The sequence below is a fragment of the Rana temporaria genome, chromosome 4 (assembly GCF_905171775.1).
Source record: "Rana temporaria chromosome 4, aRanTem1.1, whole genome shotgun sequence".
Lineage (NCBI taxonomy): Eukaryota > Metazoa > Chordata > Amphibia > Anura > Ranidae > Rana > Rana temporaria.
The window spans coordinates 21,116,726-21,140,084 of record NC_053492.1 but is presented as its reverse complement, the minus strand read 5'-3'; the positions used below and the strand labels follow the sequence as shown (position 1 = coordinate 21,140,084).

General features: G+C 49.4%; 1 protein-coding gene across 1 annotated transcript in view; it reads right to left on the bottom strand.

Annotated features, from left to right (window-relative positions):
* KIF13B (kinesin family member 13B) overlaps nucleotides 1-23,359 on the bottom strand; it is a 375,782-nt gene that overhangs the window by 114,709 nt on the left and 237,714 nt on the right. Inside the window, exons 22-24 of the mRNA XM_040348102.1 lie at nucleotides 18,183-18,356; nucleotides 14,357-14,514; nucleotides 9,302-9,434 (exon numbers count right to left, since the gene is read on the bottom strand). Coding sequence (XP_040204036.1) covers nucleotides 9,302-9,434; nucleotides 14,357-14,514; nucleotides 18,183-18,356 — 465 coding nt within the window. The remainder of the gene's footprint in view (nucleotides 1-9,301; nucleotides 9,435-14,356; nucleotides 14,515-18,182; nucleotides 18,357-23,359) is intronic.

Below are 23,359 nucleotides of genomic sequence, written 5' to 3'. Positions count from 1 at the left end.
TATTTATTATTCTCATAATAATTATAAGCAGGTGTCCAGAGCACCCCTCTTACATTGGGTGTCAAGTGTCCCTATACCATTTGAAGTCAAAAGCCACCCAACCCTACCTTACATCACAGTGCACTCCCCCCCACCTTGTTCTTCTGCCAGGAAGAATCTGGGAAGCAGAAAGTGCAGGGTCTGGAGAAGGATTAGAGGAGGGCTGGATTAAGCTGCTGGAGTCTGCTAAATGGCGAGACTGTGGGGAGGGGCAGAGACTGGGGGGGGGGGGGGGGGGGGGCAGAGACAAGGGGGTGCTGCGGCTGAACAGAGAGGTGCAGGATCTGTAAAAGGAGTTCTGCTGCCAGCTGCTGACGGGGGAATGTGGGCAGAGACAAGACACTCCGCGGCTTCATGGAGAAGTGAAGGATCTGGTGGAGGAGTTCTTTCCTCCTCTCTGCTGCCAACTGCCGAGACAATGTAGGGGCAGAGACAAGGGGGTGCCTCAGCTGCAGAAGAGGTGCAAGGGCCACATGAAATGACCATGCAGGCCTTGTGCCTGACACATAGGCTTTACACAATAACCCAAAATCCCTATTTGTAGGTAGCTACCTGCAACTACCATAAGAAAGGTAGATGATGATCGATAGTCCAATACTAAGACCCGGTTCACACTGGGGCGACTCGTCAGGCGACGCAGCCGCCTGACAAGTCGCGTCCCATTCTAGTGAATAGAACCGTTCTAATAGGAGCGACGCAAGTCGCTTAGACTTAGAAAAAGGTTCTTGTACGACGTCGGGGGCGCCTCGGGGCGACTTGCATTTACTTCTATACAGAAGTCATTTTGCAAGTCGCCTCAGAAGTCGTCTTCAGGTCGCCTGGCCGAGTCGCCCCCGAAGTCGTGCCGCCCCAGTGTGAACCGGCTCTTAAGAAGGGGCATTGGGAACATGTGGGTAGGTTTTTCTAGTATATTTTATTACATGCAATTAAAAGGATTTATGAAAAAAACCTGTGTGGTATTGAATAAATGACATCTGATCACATTGAATGCATGTTGTGATGTAACGATCGTTTTCGGTGTATTAGAATCTATTCTATGGTAGTTAAAGCTCTCCGTTTACCGCGTGCCAGAGACACGGGGGCTCTGCGAGTGCACAGAAATTGCCAAGATCTTCTAATGTACTTGCAGGAACCACAGGGTGTCCAACACTTGGGCGATATTCTTAGTTTGAACACTCTGGCAGGTTTATTTTAAGGCTGAACTCCAGGAAAGCAGCTTGAAAGACAGCAAGAGATAAATACATAGGAAAAGATTTTATTATCTGGACACCCCTGACAATGCCATTCAGCACAGCTGGATAAAGATCAAGAACCATGCCCACCTTCTGATTGAACAGTGAAGGAGCAGCAGCGGCACACAATCGTCATCCCTCTGCTCTCAGCGGCCCGGATTCAAAGAGAATTGCGCTTTTTTTGCGGAGGCGCAGGGCAAATTTGCTCCGCTGCCCTCGATTCACGGAGCAGTAGCTCCGTAAATTGCGAGGGCGCGCTGGCAAAATTGCCCGGCGCTAGAGCACGCAATTTAAATGATCCCATAGTGGGCGGGAATCATTTAAATTAGGCGCGCTCCCGCGCCGAGCGTAGAGCGCATGCTCCGTCGGGAAAGTTTCCCGACGTGCATTGCGGCAAATGACGTCGCAAGGACGTCATTTGCTTCAGAGTGAACGTGAATGGCGTCCAGCGCCATTCACGAATCACTTACGCAAACGACGTAACATTCAAATATCGCGACGCGGGAACGACGGGTATCCTTTAGCATTGGCTGCCCCCACTATTAGAAGGGGCAGCCTTACGCTAAACACGCTGTACGGAAACGACGTAACTTGCATACGCAGGGCTCGCGCAACATTGTGAATCGGTGTTAGTATGCAATTTGCATACTATACGCTGAGCACAATGGGAGCGCCCCCTAGCGGGCATCGCAAGAATGCAGCCTAAAATATGCGTGGCATAAGAGCCTTATGCCACGCAGATTTTAGGCTGCAGTCGGCGTTACGATGTTCCTGAATCAGGAGCATTCGTAATGCCGGAGCAAGTAAGCAATTGCGCTGTGTAACCTATGGTTACACAGGCGCAATTGCTACTTGAATCCGGGCCAGTATGTTTTTTTAACCAGATCAATACTGGGCACTTTTGCCCCCTTCTTTCCCAAGCCAATTTTCAGCGCTCTTGTACTTTCAATGACAATTGCGCGGTCATGCAATACTGCACCCAAATGAAATTTTTATCATTTTGTTCGCACAAATAGAGTTTTCTTTTGGTGGTATTTATTCACGATTCAGTGAAAAAAATAAAAAATAAAACAAACAACAATGGCCCAGATTCTCAGAGGACTTCCGACGGCGTAGCGCCATGTACGCCGTCGTAAGTCCGAATCCGAGCCGTCGTATCTATGCGCCTGATTCTTAGAATCAGTTACGCATAGATTTCTATTCTATCCGACCGGCCGCCGTCAGAGCTCAACTGCATTTTTACGCTGGCCACTAGGGGCGTGCAAGCTGATTTATGCGTCGAAATATGTAAATTAGCTAGATACGCAAATTCACGAACGTACGCGCGGCCGACGCAGTACAGATACGCCGTTTACGTTAGGCTTTTCCCGGCATAAAGTTGCCCCTGCTATATGAGGCATAACTGCGGCGTACCAATGTTAAGTATGGGCGTCGTTCCCGCGTCGAAATTTGAAAATGTTACGTCTTTTGCGTAACTCGTCCGTGAATGGGGCCGGACGTCATTTACGTACACGTCAAAACCAATACGTCCATGCGGGGTATTAGGAGCAATGCACACTGGGAGATTTCCACGGACGGCGCATGCGCCATTCGTGAAAAACGTCAATCACGTCGGGTCACAGAACATTTACATAAAACACGCCCCCTTGTGCCAAATTTGAATTAGGCGGCCTTACGCCGGCCGATTTACGCTACGCCGCCGCAACTTACGGAGCAAGTGCTTTGAGAATACAGCACTTGCCAGTCTAAGTTGCGGAGGCGTAACGTAAATCGGATACGTTACGCCGCCGCAAAGATACGCGATTCTACGAGAATCTGGCCCACTATTTTCTACTTTCTATTTGAAAAGAAATCCAATAAAATCGAATTTTGTCATAAATTTAACCACTTAAGGACCCCTTCACGCCGATATACGTCGGCAGAATGGCACGGCTGGGCACAATCACGTACCTGTACGTGTCTCTTTAAGCCCAGCCCTGGGGGAGCGCACGCGACACGGTCTGAAGCTCTGCGAGCGCGCCCGCGGGAACCGATCGCTGCGATCGGTTACCGGAGCTGAAGAACGGGGAGAGGGGAGTGTAAAGTGGCACTGTCACTGATCGTCTGTTCCCTGATATAGGGAAAGACGATCAATGACGTCACACGTTCAGCCCCGCCCCCCTACAGTTAAAAACACATATGAGGTCACACACTTAACCCCTTCAGCGCCCCCTAGTGGTTAACTCCTAAACTGCAATTGTCATTTTCACAGTAAACAATGCATTTTTATAGCATTTTTATAGCACCTTTTGCTGTGAAAATGACAATGGTCCCAAAAATGTGTTAAAATTGTCCGATGTGTCCGCCATAATGTCGCAGTCATTATTGCGAGTACCATCGCAAGTCCAGCCAGGGATCCTTGCTGGTGCCATCGCATGTCCCATCACTGTATTCCCTTTCTTTACAGTCCAAATTTGTACCGGTGTATCGTCCTTCTTGGGAGTGCCATTTTATGTCCTGGCAGGGATTTTTACAAGTAGCACAGGAAGTCCTGCCAAGAATTATTGCGAGTGCCATTGCAAGTCCAGCCAGGGATCCTTGCTGGTGCCATCGCATGTCCCGTCACTGTATTCCCTTTCTTTACAGTCCAAATTTGTACCGGTATCGTCCTTGTTGGGAGTGCCATTTTAGGTCCTAGCAGGGATTTTTACGAGTAGCACTGGAAGTCCTGCCAAGAATTATTGCGAGTCCAATAGCAAGTCAAGCCAGGGATCCTTGCTGGTGCCATCGCAAGCCCCTCCACTGTATTCCCTTTACAGTCCAAATTCGTACCGGTATCATCCTTCTCGGGAGTGCTATTTTAAGTCCTGGCAGGGATTCTTGCGAGTTCTGCAACATTAAATGGGTTGTAAAGCCCTGCCACTTAAAATGGCACTCCCAAGAAGGACGATACCGGTACAAATTTGGACTGTAAAGGGAATACAGTGGAGAGATTTGCGATAGCACCAGCAAGGATCCCTGGCTGGACTTGCGATGGTACTCACAATAATCCTTGGCAGGACTTCCAGTGCTACTCGTAAAAATCCCTGCCTAAAGACTTAAAATGGCACTCCCAAGAAGGACGATACCGGTACAAATTTAGACTGTAAAGGGAATACAGTGGCGGGACTTGTGATGGCACCAGCAAGGATCCCTGGCTGGACTTGCAATGGACCCTGCCATGTGAAGTCCTGGCAGAGATTTTTACGAGTAGCACTGGAAGTCCTGCCAATAATTATTGCGAGTACCATCGCATGTCCAGCCAGGGATCCTTGCTGGTGCCATCGCAAGTCCCTCCACTGTATTACCTTTACAGTCCAAATTTGTACTGGTATCGTCCTTCTTGGGAGTGCCATTTTAAGTCCTGGCAGGGATTCTTGCGAGTTCTGCAACATTAAAGGGGTTGTAAAGCCCTGGCACTTAAAATGGCACTCCCAAGAAGGACAATACCGGTACAAATTTGGACTTTAAAGGGAATACAGTGGAGGGACTTGCAATGGCACCAGCAAGGATCCCTGGCTGAACTTGCGATGGTACTCGCAATAATCCTTGGCAGGACTTCCAGTGCTATTCGCAAGAGTCCCTGCCAGGACTTAAAATGGCACTCCCAAGAAGGACGATACTGGTACAAATTTGGACTGTAAAGGGAATACAGTGGTGGGACTTGCAATGGCACCAGCAAGGATCCCTGGCTGAACTTGCGATGGCACTCGCAATAATCCTTGGCAGGACTTCCAGAGCTACTCGTAAGAATCCCTACCAGGACTTAAAATGGCACTCCCAAGAAGGAATACACCGGTACAAATTTGGACTGTAAAGGGAATACCGTGGCATCCTCTCTATACCCCCTCCCCATGGGCTCCTGACTGTGCAGTGGAAGAGCAGCAGAAGAATAAGTTCATCCCCTGATCACTCTGCTCTATCATTCTATCAGCATGATCCTGGTCAGCAAACCTGCATGCAGCACATCCGATTGGCCCGTTCCTCACCCAGTCTGGGTTATGCCATATAAAAAAAAAAAATACATTTAATGATTTATCAATGACCACAAAGCTGCATTCATTTGGAGGCGATTGGTTTCTAGGCCACCGAAGTGATTTGGCTCCCATACCTTGCTCTGAATCGCGGCGTGGAGGAGTGTAAAAGGCAGCCGCCTGTGTACAGGAATGCGCCGAACGCCTCCCCGCAGCGAGCAGGCTAATTTGAATTACCGGGTAATTAGCTATAAACTTTAGGGAAAAATTAGCAGAATAGCAGAGACAGTAATTGCAGCAACAAGGTGAGGGAAAGTGGTTATTACGCAGCTCGGGAGCAATTAGATGCAGCTCAGACATTTCCTGGCAAGCCCTGGGAGACCGGTCTGCTGGAGGTTTTTTAATCCTCTGCCTCGGCAATAAACAAGGTAAATGCTTGCTTAATTTACTTCAATTAATGCCGGCACAAAGCAATTCATTACCCCGCTACTCCACACAAGGTGGAGGCCGTAGGGTATCGTTTCTTCCGCTCATTGCAGGAGGGGCGTGCAAGTAATATAGAACTGCCGCCATATAAAAAAACACCATCCACCGACACCGACACCGACGTGGCTGTGACAAGACTGCAAAACAACGCCAGCGCCAACTTCATCTGAAAGTACAATGCGCACATTTAATCGATGGCCTGCTTCAGACCGCGGCGCTTAGTGTTAGGCAAATCATTCCGAATATAATGGGCTGTAAGGCAGGAACATTGGCCCAGATTTACGTAGGGAGCGGGCGTAACGTATACTATTTACGCTACGCCTCCGCAACTTTGACAGGCAAGTGCAGTATTCACAAAGCAAAGTTGCGGCGGCGTAGCGTAAATAGGCCGGCGTAAGCCCGCCTAATTCAAATATGGAACATGTGGGCGTGTTTTATGTTAATTTATTGTGACCCCACGTAAATGACGCTTTTTACGAATGGCGCATGCGCTGTCCGTGAAAGTATCCCAGTGCGCATGCTCCAAATTAACCCGCAAAAAGCCAATGCTTTCGACGTGAACGTAAATGACGCACAGCCCTAATCGCGAACGACTTACGCAAACGACGTAATCGACGGAAAATTCGACGCTGGCCCGACGTCCATACTTAACATTGGCTACGCCTCATATAGCAGGGGTAACTTTACGCTGGAAAAAGCCTTACGTAAACGGCGTATCTGTACTGCGACGGCCGGGCGTACGTTTGTGAATAGGCGTATCTAGCTGATTTACATATTCTAGGCGTAAATCAGCGTACACGCCCCTAGCGGCCAGCGTAAATATGCAGTTAAGATACGACGGCGTAGGAGACTTACGCTGGTCGTATCTTCGAGAAATTCTGGCGTATCTGATTCTTTGAATCAGGCGCCAAGATACGACGCCTCACACTCAGAGATATGACGGCGTATCTGGAGATACGCCGTCGTATCTCCTACGTGAATCTGGGCCATTGTGTCTAGGCTGCAGGTGTGTTGGGTGCCATTAGAACTGCGTGAGTGTGAATGAGCCCCAACTGTCACTAGAGGGAGCTCTCACAAGCTTCCTGCAATTACTTTGTTTTTGACTTGAGATAATACATGTATATGGGAAGGGATTCCGCCAACTTATACACTTGGGAACTCATCATGGTGGGAACCCCTCATAATAGATAATGGGCTCTATACCCCCCCCCTACAGACCTGGGAACTCAGCAGAGGGATGGTGGGAACCCCTTATAATGGGCACAGAACCAGGAACAAAGCACAGGGATGCTAGAAACCCCTCATAGTTGGCACAGCAGGTAGACAGACCCAGGAACTCCGCACAGGGATGGTGGGAACCCCTTATAATGAGCACATAATGTGTACAGACCTGAGAACTCAGTACAGGGATGGTGGGAACCCTTCATAATGGGCACAGCAGATGTACAGACCTGGGAACTCAGTACAGGGATGGTGGGAACCCTCATAATGGGCACAGCAGATGTACAGACCTGGGAACTCAGCATAGGGATGATGGAAACCCCTCATAATGGGCACAGCAGGTATACAGACCCAGGAACTCAGTAAAGGGATGTTAGAAACCCTCGTAATGGGCACAGCAGGTGTAAAACCCTAGCAACTCAGTAGACAGGCACCACCCGGATTTCTTTGACAGTCTTAAGCTGCCTTTCTCAGCCAGGGTTTAGTACTGAGGTTGTAGGGGAGAACAGTGGAAGTTTGATCTACCGTCTATCTATGTATCCAATGTATGGGATCGCAACTACACCGACCACCAATGTATGGCATCGCAACTACACCGACCACCAATGTATGGGATCGCAACTACACCGACCACCAATGTATGGGATCGCAACTACACCGACCACCAATGTATGGGATCGCAACTACACCGACCACCAATGTATGGCATCGCAACTACACCGACCACCAATGTATGGCATCGCAACTACACCGACCACCAATGTATGGGATCGCAACTACACCGACCACCAATGTATGGGATCGCAACTACACCGACCACCAATGTATGGGATCGCAACTACACTGACCACCAATGTATGGCATCGCAACTACACCGACCACCAATGTATGGGATCGCAACTACACCGACCACCAATGTATGGGATCGCAACTACACCGACCACCAATGTATGGGATCGCAACTACACTGACCACCAATGTATGGGATCGCAACTACACTGACCACCAATGTATGGGATCGCAACTACACCGACCACCAATGTATGGGATCGCAACTACACCGACCACCAATGTATGGGATCGCAACTACACCGACCACCAATGTATGGCATCGCAACTACACCGACCACCAATGTATGGGATCGCAACTACACCGACCACCAATGTATGGGATCGCAACTACACCGACCACCAATGTATGGGATCGCAACTACACTGACCACCAATGTATGGGATCGCAACTACACTGACCACCAATGTATGGGATCGCAACTACACCGACCACCAATGTATGGGATCGCAACTACACTGACCACCAATTTATGGGATCGCAACTACACTGACCACCAATGTATGGGATCGCAACTACGCTGACCACCAATGTATGGGATCGCAACTACGCTGACCACCAATGTATGGGATCGCAACTACACCGACCACCAATGTATGGGATCGCAACTACGCTGACCACCAATGTATGGGATCGCAACTACACTGACCACCAATGTATGGCATCGCAACTACACCGACCACCAATGTATGGGATCGCAACTACACCGACCACCAATGTATGGGATCGCAACTACACCGACCACCAATGTATGGGATCGCAACTACACTGACCACCAATGTATGGGATCGCAACTACACCGACCACCAATGTAAGGGATCGCAACTACACTGACCACCAATGTATGGGATCGCAACTACACCGACCACCAATGTATGGCATCGCAACTACACTGACCACCAATGTATGGGATCGCAACTACACCGACCACCAATGTATGGGATCGCAACTACACCGACCACCAATGTATGGGATCGCAACTACACTGACCACCAATGTATGGGATCGCAACTACACCGACCACCAATGTATGGGATCGCAACTACACTGACCACCAATGTATGGGATCGCAACTACACCGACCACCAATGTATGGGATTGCAACTGCACTGACCACCAAAGTATGGGATCCCTTCTACACTGACCACCACTGTAGGGGATGCCTTCTACACTGACCACCAATGTAAGGGATCCCTTCTACACTGACCACAATGTAAAGGATCGCTACTACACTGACCACCAATGTAAGGGATGCCTTCTATACTGACCACCAATGTAAGGGATCTCTTCTACACTGACCACCATTACAAGGGATCACTTCTTCACTGACCACCAATTTAGAGATGACGGACACACCCTCCTGGTGAAACTGCTGGTGTCTGCAGTTATTTTGGATAATGATGATGCATATATTCCATCGTCTGCACCCTGTCCTCCTCCAGCAACAAGCACAATGTGAGTACAGATCCTCCCAGTCTTACCTGTCTCAGCTGATAGATGCCTCCCGTCTGAACGTCTTTAGCAGGGACAACCTCTACAGGACAGTACTCTCCATTCTCATTTAATTCCAATATCTGTACCCACAATTCCACCTTCCGGGTCACCTCACTCCACCTGATGAGCAACATGGACTGGATTAGTGTGGCATTTCACGTCTGCACAATACACACGCGCACAAACACACACATAAACACACGCGCACACACACAATATACACACATGCTCGCGCGCGCACACAAAATACACACATGCACATAAACACACCTCTTCTCGCGCACACACACGCACATACAAAATACACACACAATACACACTACAAGCACGCGCATACAATACACGCACGTGCACACAATACGCACACAAACACTACACACGCTCAGCTTTATTCAGAGGAAACCAATCATTTTAGTCTGTTTGTTATTGTAAATATTGGCCTTAAAAACGCAATAAAAATACATAAAAAAAAAAAAAAAGCTGGGCCAACTCCCCTCAACTCCGACAAAGCGACCCCTCAACTCCGACAAAGCGACCCCTCGCTGGGCCAAAGCGACCCCTCAACTCCTACAAAGCGACCCCTCGCTGGGCCAACTCCGACAAAGCGACCCCTCAACTCCGACAAAGCGACCCCTCAACTCCGACAAAGCGACCCCTCGCTGGGCCAAAGCGACCCCTCGCTGGGCCAAAGCGACCCCTCGCTGGGCCAAAGCGACCCCTCGCTGGGCCAAAGCGACCCCTCAACTCCTACAAAGCGACCCCTCGCTGGGCCAACTCCGACAAAGCGACCCCTCAACTCCGACAAAGCGACCCCTCAACTCCGACAAAGCGACCCCTCAACTCCGACAAAGCGACCCCTCGCTGGGCCAAAGCGACCCCTCGCTGGGCCAACTCCGACAAAGCGACCCCTCGCTGGGCCAACTCCCACAACGCGACCCCTCGCTGGGCCAACTCCCACAACGCGACCCCTCGCTGGGCCAACTCCCACAACGCGACCCCTCGCTGGGCCAACTCCCACAACGCGACCCCTCGCTGGGCCAACTCCCTCAACGCGACCCCTCGCTGGGCCAACTCCCACAACGCGACCCCTCGCTGGGCCAACTCCCACAACGCGACCCCTCGCTGGGCCAACTCCCACAACGCGACCCCTCGCTGGGCCAACTCCCACAACGCGACCCCTCGCTGGGCCAACTCCCACAACGCGACCCCTCGCTGGGCCAACCCCCACAACGCGACCCCTCGCTGGGCCAACTCCCACAACGCGACCCCTCGCTGGGCCAACTCCCACAACGCGACCCCTCGCTGGGCCAACTCTTACAACGCGACCCCTCGCTGGGCCAACTCCCACAACGCGACCCCTCGCTGGGCCAACTCCCACAACGCGACCCCTCGCTGGGCCAACTCCTACAACGCGACCCCTCGCTGGGCCAACTCTTACAACGCGACCCCTCGCTGGGCCAACTCCCACAACGCGACCCCTCGCTGGGCCAACTCCCACAACGCGACCCCTCGCTGGGCCAACTCCCACAACGCGACCCCTCGCTGGGCCAACTCCCACAACGCGACCCCTCGCTGGGCCAACTCCCACAACGCGACCCCTCGCTGGGCCAACTCCCACAACGCGACCCCTCGCTGGGCCAACTCCCACAACGCGACCCCTCGCTGGGCCAACTCCCACAACGCGACCCCTCGCTGGGCCAACTCCCACAACGCGACCCCTCGCTGGGCCAACTCCCACAACGCGACCCCTCGCTGGGCCAACTCCCACAACGCGACCCCTCGCTGGGCCAACTCCCACAACGCGACCCCTCGCTGGGCCAACTCCCACAACGCGACCCCTCGCTGGGCCAACTCCCACAACGCGACCCCTCGCTGGGCCAACTCCCACAACGCGACCCCTCGCTGGGCCAACTCCCACAACGCGACCCCTCGCTGGGCCAACTCCCACAACGCGACCCCTCGCTGGGCCAACTCCCACAACGCGACCCCTCGCTGGGCCAACTCCCACAACGCGACCCCTCGCTGGGCCAACTCCCACAACGCGACCCCTCGCTGGGCCAACTCTTACAACGCGACCCCTCGCTGGGCCAACTCCCTCAAAGCGACCCCTCGCTGGGCCAACTGCTTCAATGTCAACCCTCTTTGGCCAACTGCATCCAACCGATTCCTCTCTGGTCAGTCCACACTCTACTGTGAAGCAAATACTTGCTTGTTTCTAGCATTTTTTGGATGCACATTAAAGTACCAAGATGGGGCAGACAGACAAAAAGAGTTGTAGAAGCCAAGAAACGTTAGGATGGGAAAAAAAAAAGAATAAAGCAAGAATAAAATAATAAAGGATGGAAAATTAAAGTGAAAAAGGAATAAAAGAATGATAAAGAAAAGGAAAGAAAGGATTAGAAAAGAAAGGGTGGGCATTTAGGAAAAGGGTGAGAAGAGAAGATAAGGCCGGGGTAATGCAAATTTTGTCAGAAATATACAATGTCGTGAACCCATGTGCAAAGGGTTAATTCCAAATTTTAGGTGTTAAGCAGTACTGTACCCAATTCATGGAAACCAGCCCAATAGAAGCTATGCTTATGTATCCCACAGGGAGCATGGGAATTATGGTTTTCAAGTTAGAAACGAACGAACACAACATGACTAGCTGTTATGGGCCAAGACACAGAAGCCGATAGTTGTAAATCGGGAACAAAGGAAAAATAAGAACAACGAAAATGTTGTCTAGAGATAGTGGAATCATTCTGCCAATCAGTCAAATCTTTCATCAAAACCAACCTCTATTGGCTGCATGCCATTCCTCCGATAATCTCATTGCGTACACGAGCCATTACCCGAGTCCGTGACCCACAAGGTAGTAAAAAACTGGATCATGACCACTCATAGCAAACAATTAAAACTGTTTACTGTCCCTAAAGCAGCACACTGAAAAATCTACCTTTGTCTCAAATTCTTCATAAAAATTAGTAGTGCACTTCCTGTGCCTAGGCACTCCTAATATAAGTGCATTGCCTTTGCCCAGGCACTGCTAATAACAGTGGATTTCCTTTGCTTATCACTCCAAGTCTGTAATCTCATGACTGTACGGTATATCTACAGTGTAAGATCATCTAGGGCAGTGGCCTCCAAACTGCGGCCATTTGCTTGCTTTTATCTGGCCTTTGGGGCACTATTTTTATCCACCGATACCAACAATGGCGCACAATTCCCCCACTGACACCAAAGATGAGGCACCATTCCTCCCAATGGCACCAACATTGGGGTCCAATGACACCAATGATGGGTCAACACCCCCCCCCCCCACCAACATCTAAGATGGGGCAGAATTCCTCCCAATGACACCAATGGGGCACAATTCCCCCCATGACACAAAATGATGGGGCACAATTTTTCCAAATGAAACCAGCGTAGGGGCATAATTCCTCCCAATGACACTAGCGATGGGGAATAATTTCTTCCAATGACACCAGCGATGGGGAATAATTCCTCCCAATGACACCAATGATGGGTCAACAATTCCCCCCACCAACACCAAAGATGGGGCACAATTTCTCCCAATGACACCTATGATGGGGTCCAATTACACCAACGATGGGGCACAATTCTTCCCAATGACACCAGCGTAGGGGCACAATTCCTCCCAATGACACCAGTGATGGGGCGCTATTCCTCCCACGGACACCAAAGATGGGGCGCTGTTGCTCCCACTGACACCAAAGATAGGGCGCTATTCTTCCCAATGACACCAGCGTATGGGGCATAATTCCTCCCAATGACACCAGTGATGGGGCGCTATTTCTTCCACGGACACCAAAGATGGGGCGTTATTCCTCCCACGGACACCAAAGATGGGGCGCTATTCCCCCCACGGACACCAAAGATGGGGCGCTATTCCCCCCACTGACACCAAAGATGGGGTATTATTTATTCCCACTGACGTCAGGCCTTTTCTACTCCCACTGGCAGCAGTTCGGCCCTCAAGTCTGAAGCACAGTAAACTGGCCCCTTTGTTTAGAGACCTCTGAACTAAGGCACTGCTGCCTCTGACTGTTAGTCTCACCAGATTTAGAGTGAGATTTGGTGATGCGAGTACTGTGCTGATCACTGTTCTCCTTGCTGGAGAGGAAGCTGCACCTGAGGAGCTGCAGTGCAAGGATCTCCCTGCTTTTGCTTCATCCATTCTGTGGATCTGTACTACTTTCCCCTTTATCAGCACCACACCAGTCATTCAATCACCAGTCATACAAGGGGCAACTGTGGCATGAGGAAGCAAAGCCCTGTCGCTACCAAGATGGCTGCCTCCACACCAAGACACTATGCAGAACAATGCATATTAAAGGGGCTGTAAAGGTACAATTCATTTTTCCTAAATAGCTTCCTTTACCTTAGTGCAGTCCTCCTTCACTTACCTCATCCTTCCATTTTGCTTTTAAATGTCCTTATTTCTTCTGAGAAATCCTCACTTCCTGTTCTTCTGTCTGTAACTCACCACCGTAATGCAAGGCTTTCTGCCTGGTGTGGAGTGTCGTGCTCGCCCCCTCCCTTGGACTACAGGAGAGTCAAGACGCTCTCTACGTTGCAGATATAGAAAGGAGCTGTGTGTTAGTGGGCGTCCTGACTCTCCCGTAGTTCAAGGGAGGGGGCGAGCACGACACTCCACACCAGGGAGAAAGCCTCACATTACTGCGTGTAGTTACAGACAGAAGAACAGGAAGTGAGGATTTCTCAGAAGAAATAAGGACGTTTAAAAGCAAAATGGAAGGATGAGGTAAGTGAAGGAGGACTGCACTAAGGTAAAGGAAGCTATTTAGGGATTTTTTTAAGTCACTATTGGGAATACAATTATCTGCAGGGATACTACAGGCAACGCTGGTGACTAGTCCTTTACCCTCTGTCTGCCTTTCTAGGCACGCATAGCTGCCACAATACTGGTCCTCTTTAATGAGGGGTCATCAATAGCAATTCCCACAATTCCACTGAGATGAGCAAATCATTTTATGATTTCTAATGTTGTAATAAGAAGAGAGCACAGTAAAGCTCACCTGTCCCTCAGGCTGCGTGTTTTGGCCTGTATTATCCCCAGATCCCAGAGGGCAGGATTCTTGCGGGGGTCGTTTTGCTTGTGTCCGTAAACCTCAATCGCCAATGCCCCTTCAGCCAGATAATCCACAAAATCTTCTGTGATGTTAACAGAAAACTCCTAATTGAAAAAAAAAAAAAAACGGGTGAGCTGACAAAGCGTATATAAAGCCACAATTATTTATTGTCACTTCAGAGAGATTTACCAACTTCCTATTGTGTCTCCAGAGCAGGAAGTGAAGAAGGATCTTTCCAGCGGGGGACAACAAAACTCAACAACCAATCCCTATCAGATAAACTTTAAATCTGACCACCCGCCTCTCCTGCAGTCTTGCATAACTGTACAGGCTCCTTAGAGAGATTCAACTTAACCAGGGGCGGACTGACCATTGGGATTCTCGGGGGGCCCCATCAGGGTTGCCAGGCTCAATAAAACCAGGGACAGTATGTAAAAATCTGTTTTTTTTACATCTGTCCCTGATATGTCCGAAACCGACATGCTTTTGATGTGAAAATCCTGAGATTTTAGCTGCTCTGCCTATGCAATGCCTCCTGGCGTGGTGGCCATCTGTAAGCCCGGGGGCCCCATAATCTTCTATTGCCCGGGGGCCCCATCAGTTGTCAGTCCCTGACTTTAGCTTTAGTGTATGAACAGCCTAGTTTTGGATAAAGTAAGGAACGATTTAACGCTCACAGTTGAAGTGGTGTGCCCAGAAGATGCACTTTTTCTAGTGACAACTCTAAAATATTTGATTTCCAATCACTTCCTGCCTCGGTGACAACAGTGACCATGGTGAACAGAAAGGGTAACCCTACCCAGCAGGTCTACAGGAAGAAAAATCCAACGGATTCTAACCCTTTTCACACTCCACCCAAAAACCAAATGTGTTTTGGCTACAGATGCACTTTAACCGCTTCAATACGCAGTCATGCAAAACTGTACCCAAATACATTTTTTTATCATTTTGTTGGTGGTATTTAATCACCACTGGGTTTTTTAAATCTTTTTTTTTTTTTTAGCAAAATGAAAAAAAAAAAAAAGTTTCTGTCAGACAATTTTGTAAATTATTATTCTTCATCACTTATGTGCGCTGATGAAGCGGCACTGATAGGCTCCACTGATGTGGCAGCACATATGGGCACCGATAGGTGGCACTGAAATGCAGCACTGACTGGCATCACTTATGGGAACCGATTGGTGTTACTCCTGTGCGGTGGGGGGACCACATTCTGCAGAAGTGATCAAGTGGTTGTGTAGCTAATCATTTCTGCATTAACCACTTGAGACTAAGGATGAGCTCTGGCGTGTTCGCATAGTACACGTGCAGAGCCCACCAGGAAGTGTGCACGGCGCTGCGCTAATCACAGCCAGGGAGACATTGTCCCGATCCTCGGCTGCAGGCATCGTGAAATATCTCCCTGTCTGTGATTAGCGCAGCGCCGTGCACACTTCCTGAGCTTCCAGAGCTCATCCTTACTTAATACCCTGACCATTATGCAGGTAAAGGAACAGGCTCCTTTTTGCGATTTGGCACTGCGCCGCTTTAACTGACAATTGCGCGGTCGTGTGACGTGGCTCTCAAACAAAATTGGCATCCTTTTTCCCCACAAATAGAGCTTTCTTAGTAGTTATTACTAGTAATGGCGGCGATCAGTGATTTTTTTCGTGACTGCGACATTATGGCGGACACATCGGACACTTTTGACACCATCGTCATTTTCAGAGCGAAATGTGCTATAAAAATGCACCGATTACTGTGAAAATAACAATGGCAGTAAAGGGGTTAACCACGCCCTAAGGTAATGATTCTTACTGTCGGGGGGCATGGCTGTGCGTGTGATGTCACTAATCGTCGTTCCCTAACACAGGGAACAGGCGATCAGTGACACTGCCACACTAGGAAGAACGGGAAAAGGTTTGTTTACACTCACCTCTCCCCATTCTTCATCTCCTGTGACCCAATCTGGGCTGGGCTCTTAAAAGCGACCTACAGGTAAAAACAGGTACGTGCCTGTGTCCAGCCGTGCCCTTCTGCCGACATATACGAAGGGGTCCTTAAGGCCAACCACCGACATCATCCCGGTATAACCACTGCCAACCGAGGACGTCATATGGCGGCAAACCGTGGGCAAGTGGTTAAGTGTTAAAGCCAAACATCAGGCAGATATTTAAAAGGGGAGAGGGCGGAGGAGGGGGACCGAGCTGCTGACATAATTTGCTGTGGGGACAGGGTACCTGTAAAAAAAACAGGTATCCTCTTCCCCCTGAAAGGTGCCAAATGTGGCACTGGAAGGGGGGAGGAATCAGATAAACGGACGTTCCACTTTTGGGTGGAATTCTGCTTTAACCACTTGCCGACCGTAAAACTTACACGGCTGTGACGCTTCTAGATTTGGGGCAGCACGCGCACCGCTGGCGGCAGCCTTCGATTAAACACAGTGGGAGTTGATTGGTGGGTTCTGCGGACTGGATGTCCGCCGCCACCTGCCGATCCTTCGGTACAGAGGGAGAATGACGGTCTGCCTATGTAAACAAGGCAGATCGCCAGCCTGGCAGTACAAAAGGCAAAGCAGAGGCACCAATCCATGCCTTCCCCTAGTACAAGCACCTCCCCCACAGTAAGAAAACACTGGGCAGGCACACATTTAACCCTTCAGATTGCCCCCGATGTTAACCGCTTCCCAGCGTCAGTAGTTTTATAGCAGAAAGTAAAGAAAATTTGGTCTGTCTTTTTATTTACATTAAGGAAAAAATAAAAAAAATTGCAGTGGCGACCAAATACCATCAAAAGAAAGCTCTATTTGTGGGGAAAAAAGGACATACATTTTATTTGGGTACAGTGTCACATGACCTCGCAATTGTCAGTTTAGGTACCACAGTGCCGTATTGCAAAAAATGGCCTGGTCATGAAGGGGGGTTAATCTTGTTAAAGCGGAGGTTCACCCATAGCCAACACCTTTTCCCCTTAGCTTCATGCTCGTTTTGTCTAGGGGAATCGGCTAGTTGTTTTAAAATATGATCCGTACTTACCCGTTTACGAGATGCATCTTCTCCGCCGCTTCCGGGTATGGGCTGCGGGACTGGGCGTTCCTTCTTGATTGACAGTCTTCCGAGAGGCTTCCGACGGTCGCATCCATCGCGTCACGATTTTCCGAAAGAAGCCGAACGTCGGTGCGCAGGCGCAGTATAGAGCCGCACCGACGTTCGGCTTCTTTCGGCTACTAGTGACGCGATGGATGCGACCGTCGGAAGCCTCTCGGAAGACTGTCAATCAAGAAGGAACGCCCGCTCCCGAAGACCCATACCCGGAAGCGACGGAGACGATGCATCTCGAAAACGGGTAAGTACGGATCATATTTTAAAACAAATAGCCGATTCCCCTAGACAAAACGAGCATGAATCTAAGGGGAGAAGAGAAAAGAATTGGGTGAACTCCCGCTTTAATCTACATACCTGCAGGGAGACACAGTGAACATTCACAGCGTCTCCTCACAGGGATGTAGGCCCAAAGGGAGGGGGGGCAAGCATACTGACTAACCCCCAGCCAGAACGGCTCGGATGATGGGGGCAAGCTTACCGAGTAGGAACAGGAAGTGAGAAATTCAGACAAAGGAAAAAAACATTTAAAAATCGAAGGAAAAGGTAAGTGAACAAACAATGCACTAGCTTAAAGGAACCGATTTAGAAAATAAAAAAAATGAACCTTTACAACCCCTTTAAGGCTTTAGAACCACTTTAACTGTGAATACATGGATGGGCAGTACAAGGGGAGCAGTTCCTGTACGCACCTTGCAGTGATCGAAGACAACCATGCACTGGGGTTCCTTGCAGATAGGGGAGGCTGTACTTGGGTCCACCTCAGGGGCCACATTGATGGGCTCTGGCTGGTCGTAGAAAGTATAGTGGCAGAACACAAAGTTGGTGAGATGCTGTGGCAAACCTGTGGCCTGAAGCACTTTAACCTGAAATATAAAAAGTAAAAAAAAAAAGAGTCATGTATATGTGTTTGGGTGTTTCCAGTGAAGAGTACAGTTAATACTACAGTAGAGAAAGACATTGTAGACGAGTGTGCTTCTCCAACCTTGTGGAAACTGTTTGATGAAGACCCTTTTCTGTTCCACCATGACTGTGCCCTTGTATACAAAGCCAGCTCCATAAAGACATGGTTTGACCAGTTGGGTGTGGAGGAACTCAAGTGGCCTCTACAGAGCTCAACCCTATACAAAGAAATGTCGACAACTGTGCCCTTCCAATCTTGTGGTAACCGTTTGGTGAAGACCCTTTTCTGTTCCACCATCACTGTGCCCCTGTATACAAAGCCAGCTCCATAAAGACGTGGTTTGACCAGTTAGGTGTGGAGGAACTCAAGTGGCCTGTACAGAGCTCAACCCTATACAAAGAAATGTCGACAACGGTGCCCTTCCCATCTTGTGGTAACCGTTTGGTGAAGACCTTTTTATGTTCCCTCAAGATTGTGCCCCTGTGTACAGAGCCAGCTCCATAAAGACATGGTGTGACCAGTTGGGTGTGGAGGAACTCAAGTGGCCTGTACAGAGCTCAACCCCATTAAATTCTTTGGGATAAATTGAAACTTATTCAACCTGCCTATAAAACTAAGGTTGCCCCGATACCAAAACTAGTATCGTTATCGGCACCAATACCGAGCATTTGCCCAAGAACTTGTACTCGGGCAAATGCTCCCGATGCTTCACCCGATACCTGGATAGTCAGCGGTGATCGGTGCGTGGGGGAGTTGCAAGCTTCTCCCCCCGCGGCTTTCAGCTGCTTTAGTGAAATCTATACAACGGTGATCGATGCTTGTAACTCCCCCACACACGATCACCGCTTACTGTCTCCGCATCCCCCTCCATGTCCTCCTCCCTTTTCTGTATGAACAGTCAGTGATCACTGACTCTGTCCATTCACATAACTGAAACATTGTAACCTCCTGTGATTACGATGTCTCAGTTTATGAATGGAAAGGAGCCGATGTCTCCTCTCCATTCAATTTCAGTGCAGCTGAGGCTGCAGAGAAAGGGACTGTGGAATCTCTATCCTTGGTCTCTTTCTCTGTCTCAAGGGGAGATATATAAAAAAAAAAAAAAAACACTGTCACGTGACATTAAAAAAACTTGAAAAAAAAGTATCAGTACTTGTACTTGGTTTTAAAGTGGTATCGGGACAACCCTATATACAATCAAGCACAAATTACCAGACACATTCCAATTTGGGAAATCCATCTCTAAAGAGTAGAGCCGGTTATAACCACAGATCCCCATTGTTTTGGAATCCGATGTCCAACAAACTTGCATAGATGTGATGGGTGTCCACAGACTTTTACCTATATGATGTGTATACAATTAATGCATGTACTGTATATGCACATACTGCAAAAGGTGGAGGTCTCGTTGTAGAGGGGTGTTGGATAGGGAAATAGGGAGTTTGTCCTGGCTGCTTCTCCCCATTACTTTTGATTAGCTGCATTTCCCCGTTTTCTCACTGGGGTTCTCCCTCTGGAGAAATTAATTTAAAGATTTGGCTGGAGGCAAGTAGTATTATCGGAATAGTGAGAGGGTACTACTAGTAACAAGCATAGTCCTGATGTAAAGCGCTGCGCAAACTGTTGGCGCTATATAAATGTATAATAATAATAATAATAATAATAATAATAATAATAAACCTGCTCTAGCCCCCCATGGGAAAGCCATCAAAAACATGATGTAGCATTTTCAGGTATTGGTCTTACCCAGAGGTGAGTGCCACAGGAACCTTATTCCCAAGTGGGCTAAGTGTTCGGAGAACTAGGACTTTGTCAATGCATACCCTGTTCAGTGGTCAGAAGATGGACACAGCTGTTCTTCAATGGATATCGCCATGAAGGACTAGTATGTCTCCCATTATGTTCCAGTGAAGCTTCACAAAGAAGATTTCTTCTCATCGGTTGATGTGTGGCCTAAACCTTGTGGGGTGTGTAAGTGTCTGGGCCCAGACAGGAATGTGGTTGGAAGAGGTCGTGGAAAAGGCAGCTCAGTCTGCCGGGCAATGTAGCTGGGTAACCAACTTAACCAAACTCCTGGTACCGGGAAGCCCGCAGCCTTTCAGGCCAGGTGTGTAGTATGACCACAGTAATACCCAAGTGGAATTTTAAGGAAGATCATTTCATGTAAATACCTTTTGGAGTGTAACAACACGATAGCCCCTGAAGTAGGTCTGCTGCCTAAAAGTATGTGCTGTAACAGAGTCTCAGACAGGTTGCAATAGAACCCCCTATAGCAAATATGTCAAGCACAATGCCCACGGGCCAAATATTGCCTGCCAGGGCTTGCCATGTGTTCCTCGCAGTCAGTTTTGCAGGGACAGGTAGAGGAGCAGCCTACACAGGAAGGTACTAGAGCCAGGCCAGGTAGGAGACAGCAGAGATGCAAAGAAGCGTTGGGTATAGCACACCTCTAAAACTCTGTCCACAGCATGCTGCCGGCCCCCAGTACTCTGCCCCACACTCGGGCACGCCCCTGAAGACCCACACTCGGGCACGCTCCTGAAGCCCCAACACTCGGGCACGCTCCTGAAGCCCCAACACTCGGGCACGCTCCTGAAGCCCCAACACTCGGGCACGCTCCTGAAGCCCCAACACTCGGGCACGCTCCTGAAGCCCCAACACTCCGGCACGCTCCTGAAGCCCCAACACTCCGGCACGCTCCTGAAGCCCCAACACTCCGGCACGCTCCTGAAGCCCCAACACTCCGGCACGCTCCTGAAGCCCCAACACTCCGGCACGCTCCTGAAGCCCCAACACTCGGGCACGCTCCTGAAGCCCCAACACTCGGGCACGCTCCTGAAGCCCCAACACTCGGGCACGCTCCTGAAGCCCCAACACTCGGGCACGCTCCTGAAGCCCCAACACTCGGGCACGCTCCTGAAGCCCCAACACTCGGGCACGCTCCTGAAGCCCCAACACTCGGGCACGCTCCTGAAGCCCCAACACTCGGGCACGCTCCTGAAGCCCCAACACTCGGGCACGCTCCTGAAGCCCCAACACTCGGCACGCTCCTGAAGCCCCACACTCTGTTTGTAGCAGACCCCTGAACTATGCATGTAGCGGACCTCAGATACAACCGGCCCTTTGAAGGAAACCATGATGCTGATGGGGCCTGCAATAAAATTGAGTGCACTACAGGAACTGTGTAACTGGAAACTGGTGTAACCAGCCACTAGGAGATATGCATGGGCAAAGCGACAGCATCTAAAAAGGGTTTATTGTTTTCCAGCAACCATGTGCCTATGTGATATAACTTGTCCACAGAATTAATTTTCCATGAATACCAGTTCAGCCATTTTGTGTTCCATTAATGGCTCCTACTCTTAGCAGGGATAATCTGTCGCCATGAGTAAAGTAATTAAACACAGAATGTAGTGTGAACTTCCTAGAACTTTTATGCAAAGCCCATGCATATTAAAAAAATAAAAAAAAACACAAGCATAAGCTAAAACACTGATTTATAGAATGGAATATGAATGTTTGCATAAAAATATTCTTAATCCTCTAATTACTTAACCCTGGTGACAATAAGACAAGGATAATTCAAAGTTACCCTGACAAATAGATCAGAGTGATTTTTAACAAATGGTAATGATATTCGACCACAAAGGGTCACTAATACACAGAACGAGCATCTGATTAAAAAGTAATGCATGTCTATGGGTATAGGTCGGGTCCTGACCTGACCTTCTTACGAGAACTCGGGAAATGTTCTCAGCACTGTCCTCAGTGCGCCATTACACATGGACAGGACTTGATCATCCGGTCACACGGGGTTAAGAGTCTCGGAGATTAATGAGCGAAAGCAGCGGTCCCATCACCTCGTACAATAAGTCATGGAGTATTCCTATTCAGATTATTCTTACAGTCGTCTGTCATTTAAAGTGGAACTCCAGGACAACTGGATACAGAGCCGAGACATGCTCACTGAGCAATTTATTATACTACAGCCGTGGCCAAAAGTTTTGAGAATGACACAAATATTAATTTTCACAAAGTTTGCTGCCTCAGTGTTTTTAGATCTTTTTGTCAGATGTTACTATGGTATAGTGAAGTATAATTACAAGGATTCCATAAGTGTCAAAGGCTCTTTTTTTTTTTTGACAATTGCATGAAGTTTATGCAAAGAGTCAATGGCCCAGATTCACAAAGCACTTACGCCGACGTATAACACGTTATGCCGACGTAAGTGCAAATGTGCGCCGGCGTATGTGTGCGCCAGACCCACAAACTAACATGCGCCTAAAAACGGGCTACACTCCGCCGACGTAGCTTGCACACGCTGATGTAGGGTGGGCGCACATATGGGCTGGGCGAATGGTGCTGCTCCCATTGATCAGCCATTCAAACATGCAAATGAGCAAAATACGCCAAATCACGAACGTGCGTGTGCCCGGCGCATGCTACGCGATATGCGCATAAGTTGTACGTCCGGCGTAAAGTTATTCCCCATAAATGAGGTGCAACCCAGCAACAGACATGCACAGGTCTGCACCAGGGAACACAAGCCGGCGTATTGTGCGTTGGACGTGTGTCTGGCTGGGCGTACGTTATGTTCACGGCGTACGCAGTGATCCGGCGTAGCTTAGGCAGTTGTGAGCAGGCGCAGAGGGGTGCTGTGCATGAGTCCACGTCACGGCGCATGCGCAGTTCGTGATACGTACCTGTCTGGCCCATCATTTGCATGGGGTCACGCCTCATTTTCATGGGTTCACACCCACTTCCACCTACGCCGGCGTGCGCCTTCGAAACCCACACCAAGCTGGTGCAGCGTTGGGAGCACTGGCTTGCTGAATGCAGTGCTTGCCTCTCTGCGCTATGTTGGCGTAGCGTACAGTGTTTGCTCTACGGCGGCGTAATGTGCGCCTTGCTCTCTGTGAATCTGGGCCAATATTTGTAGTGGTGACCCTTCTTTTTCAAGACCTC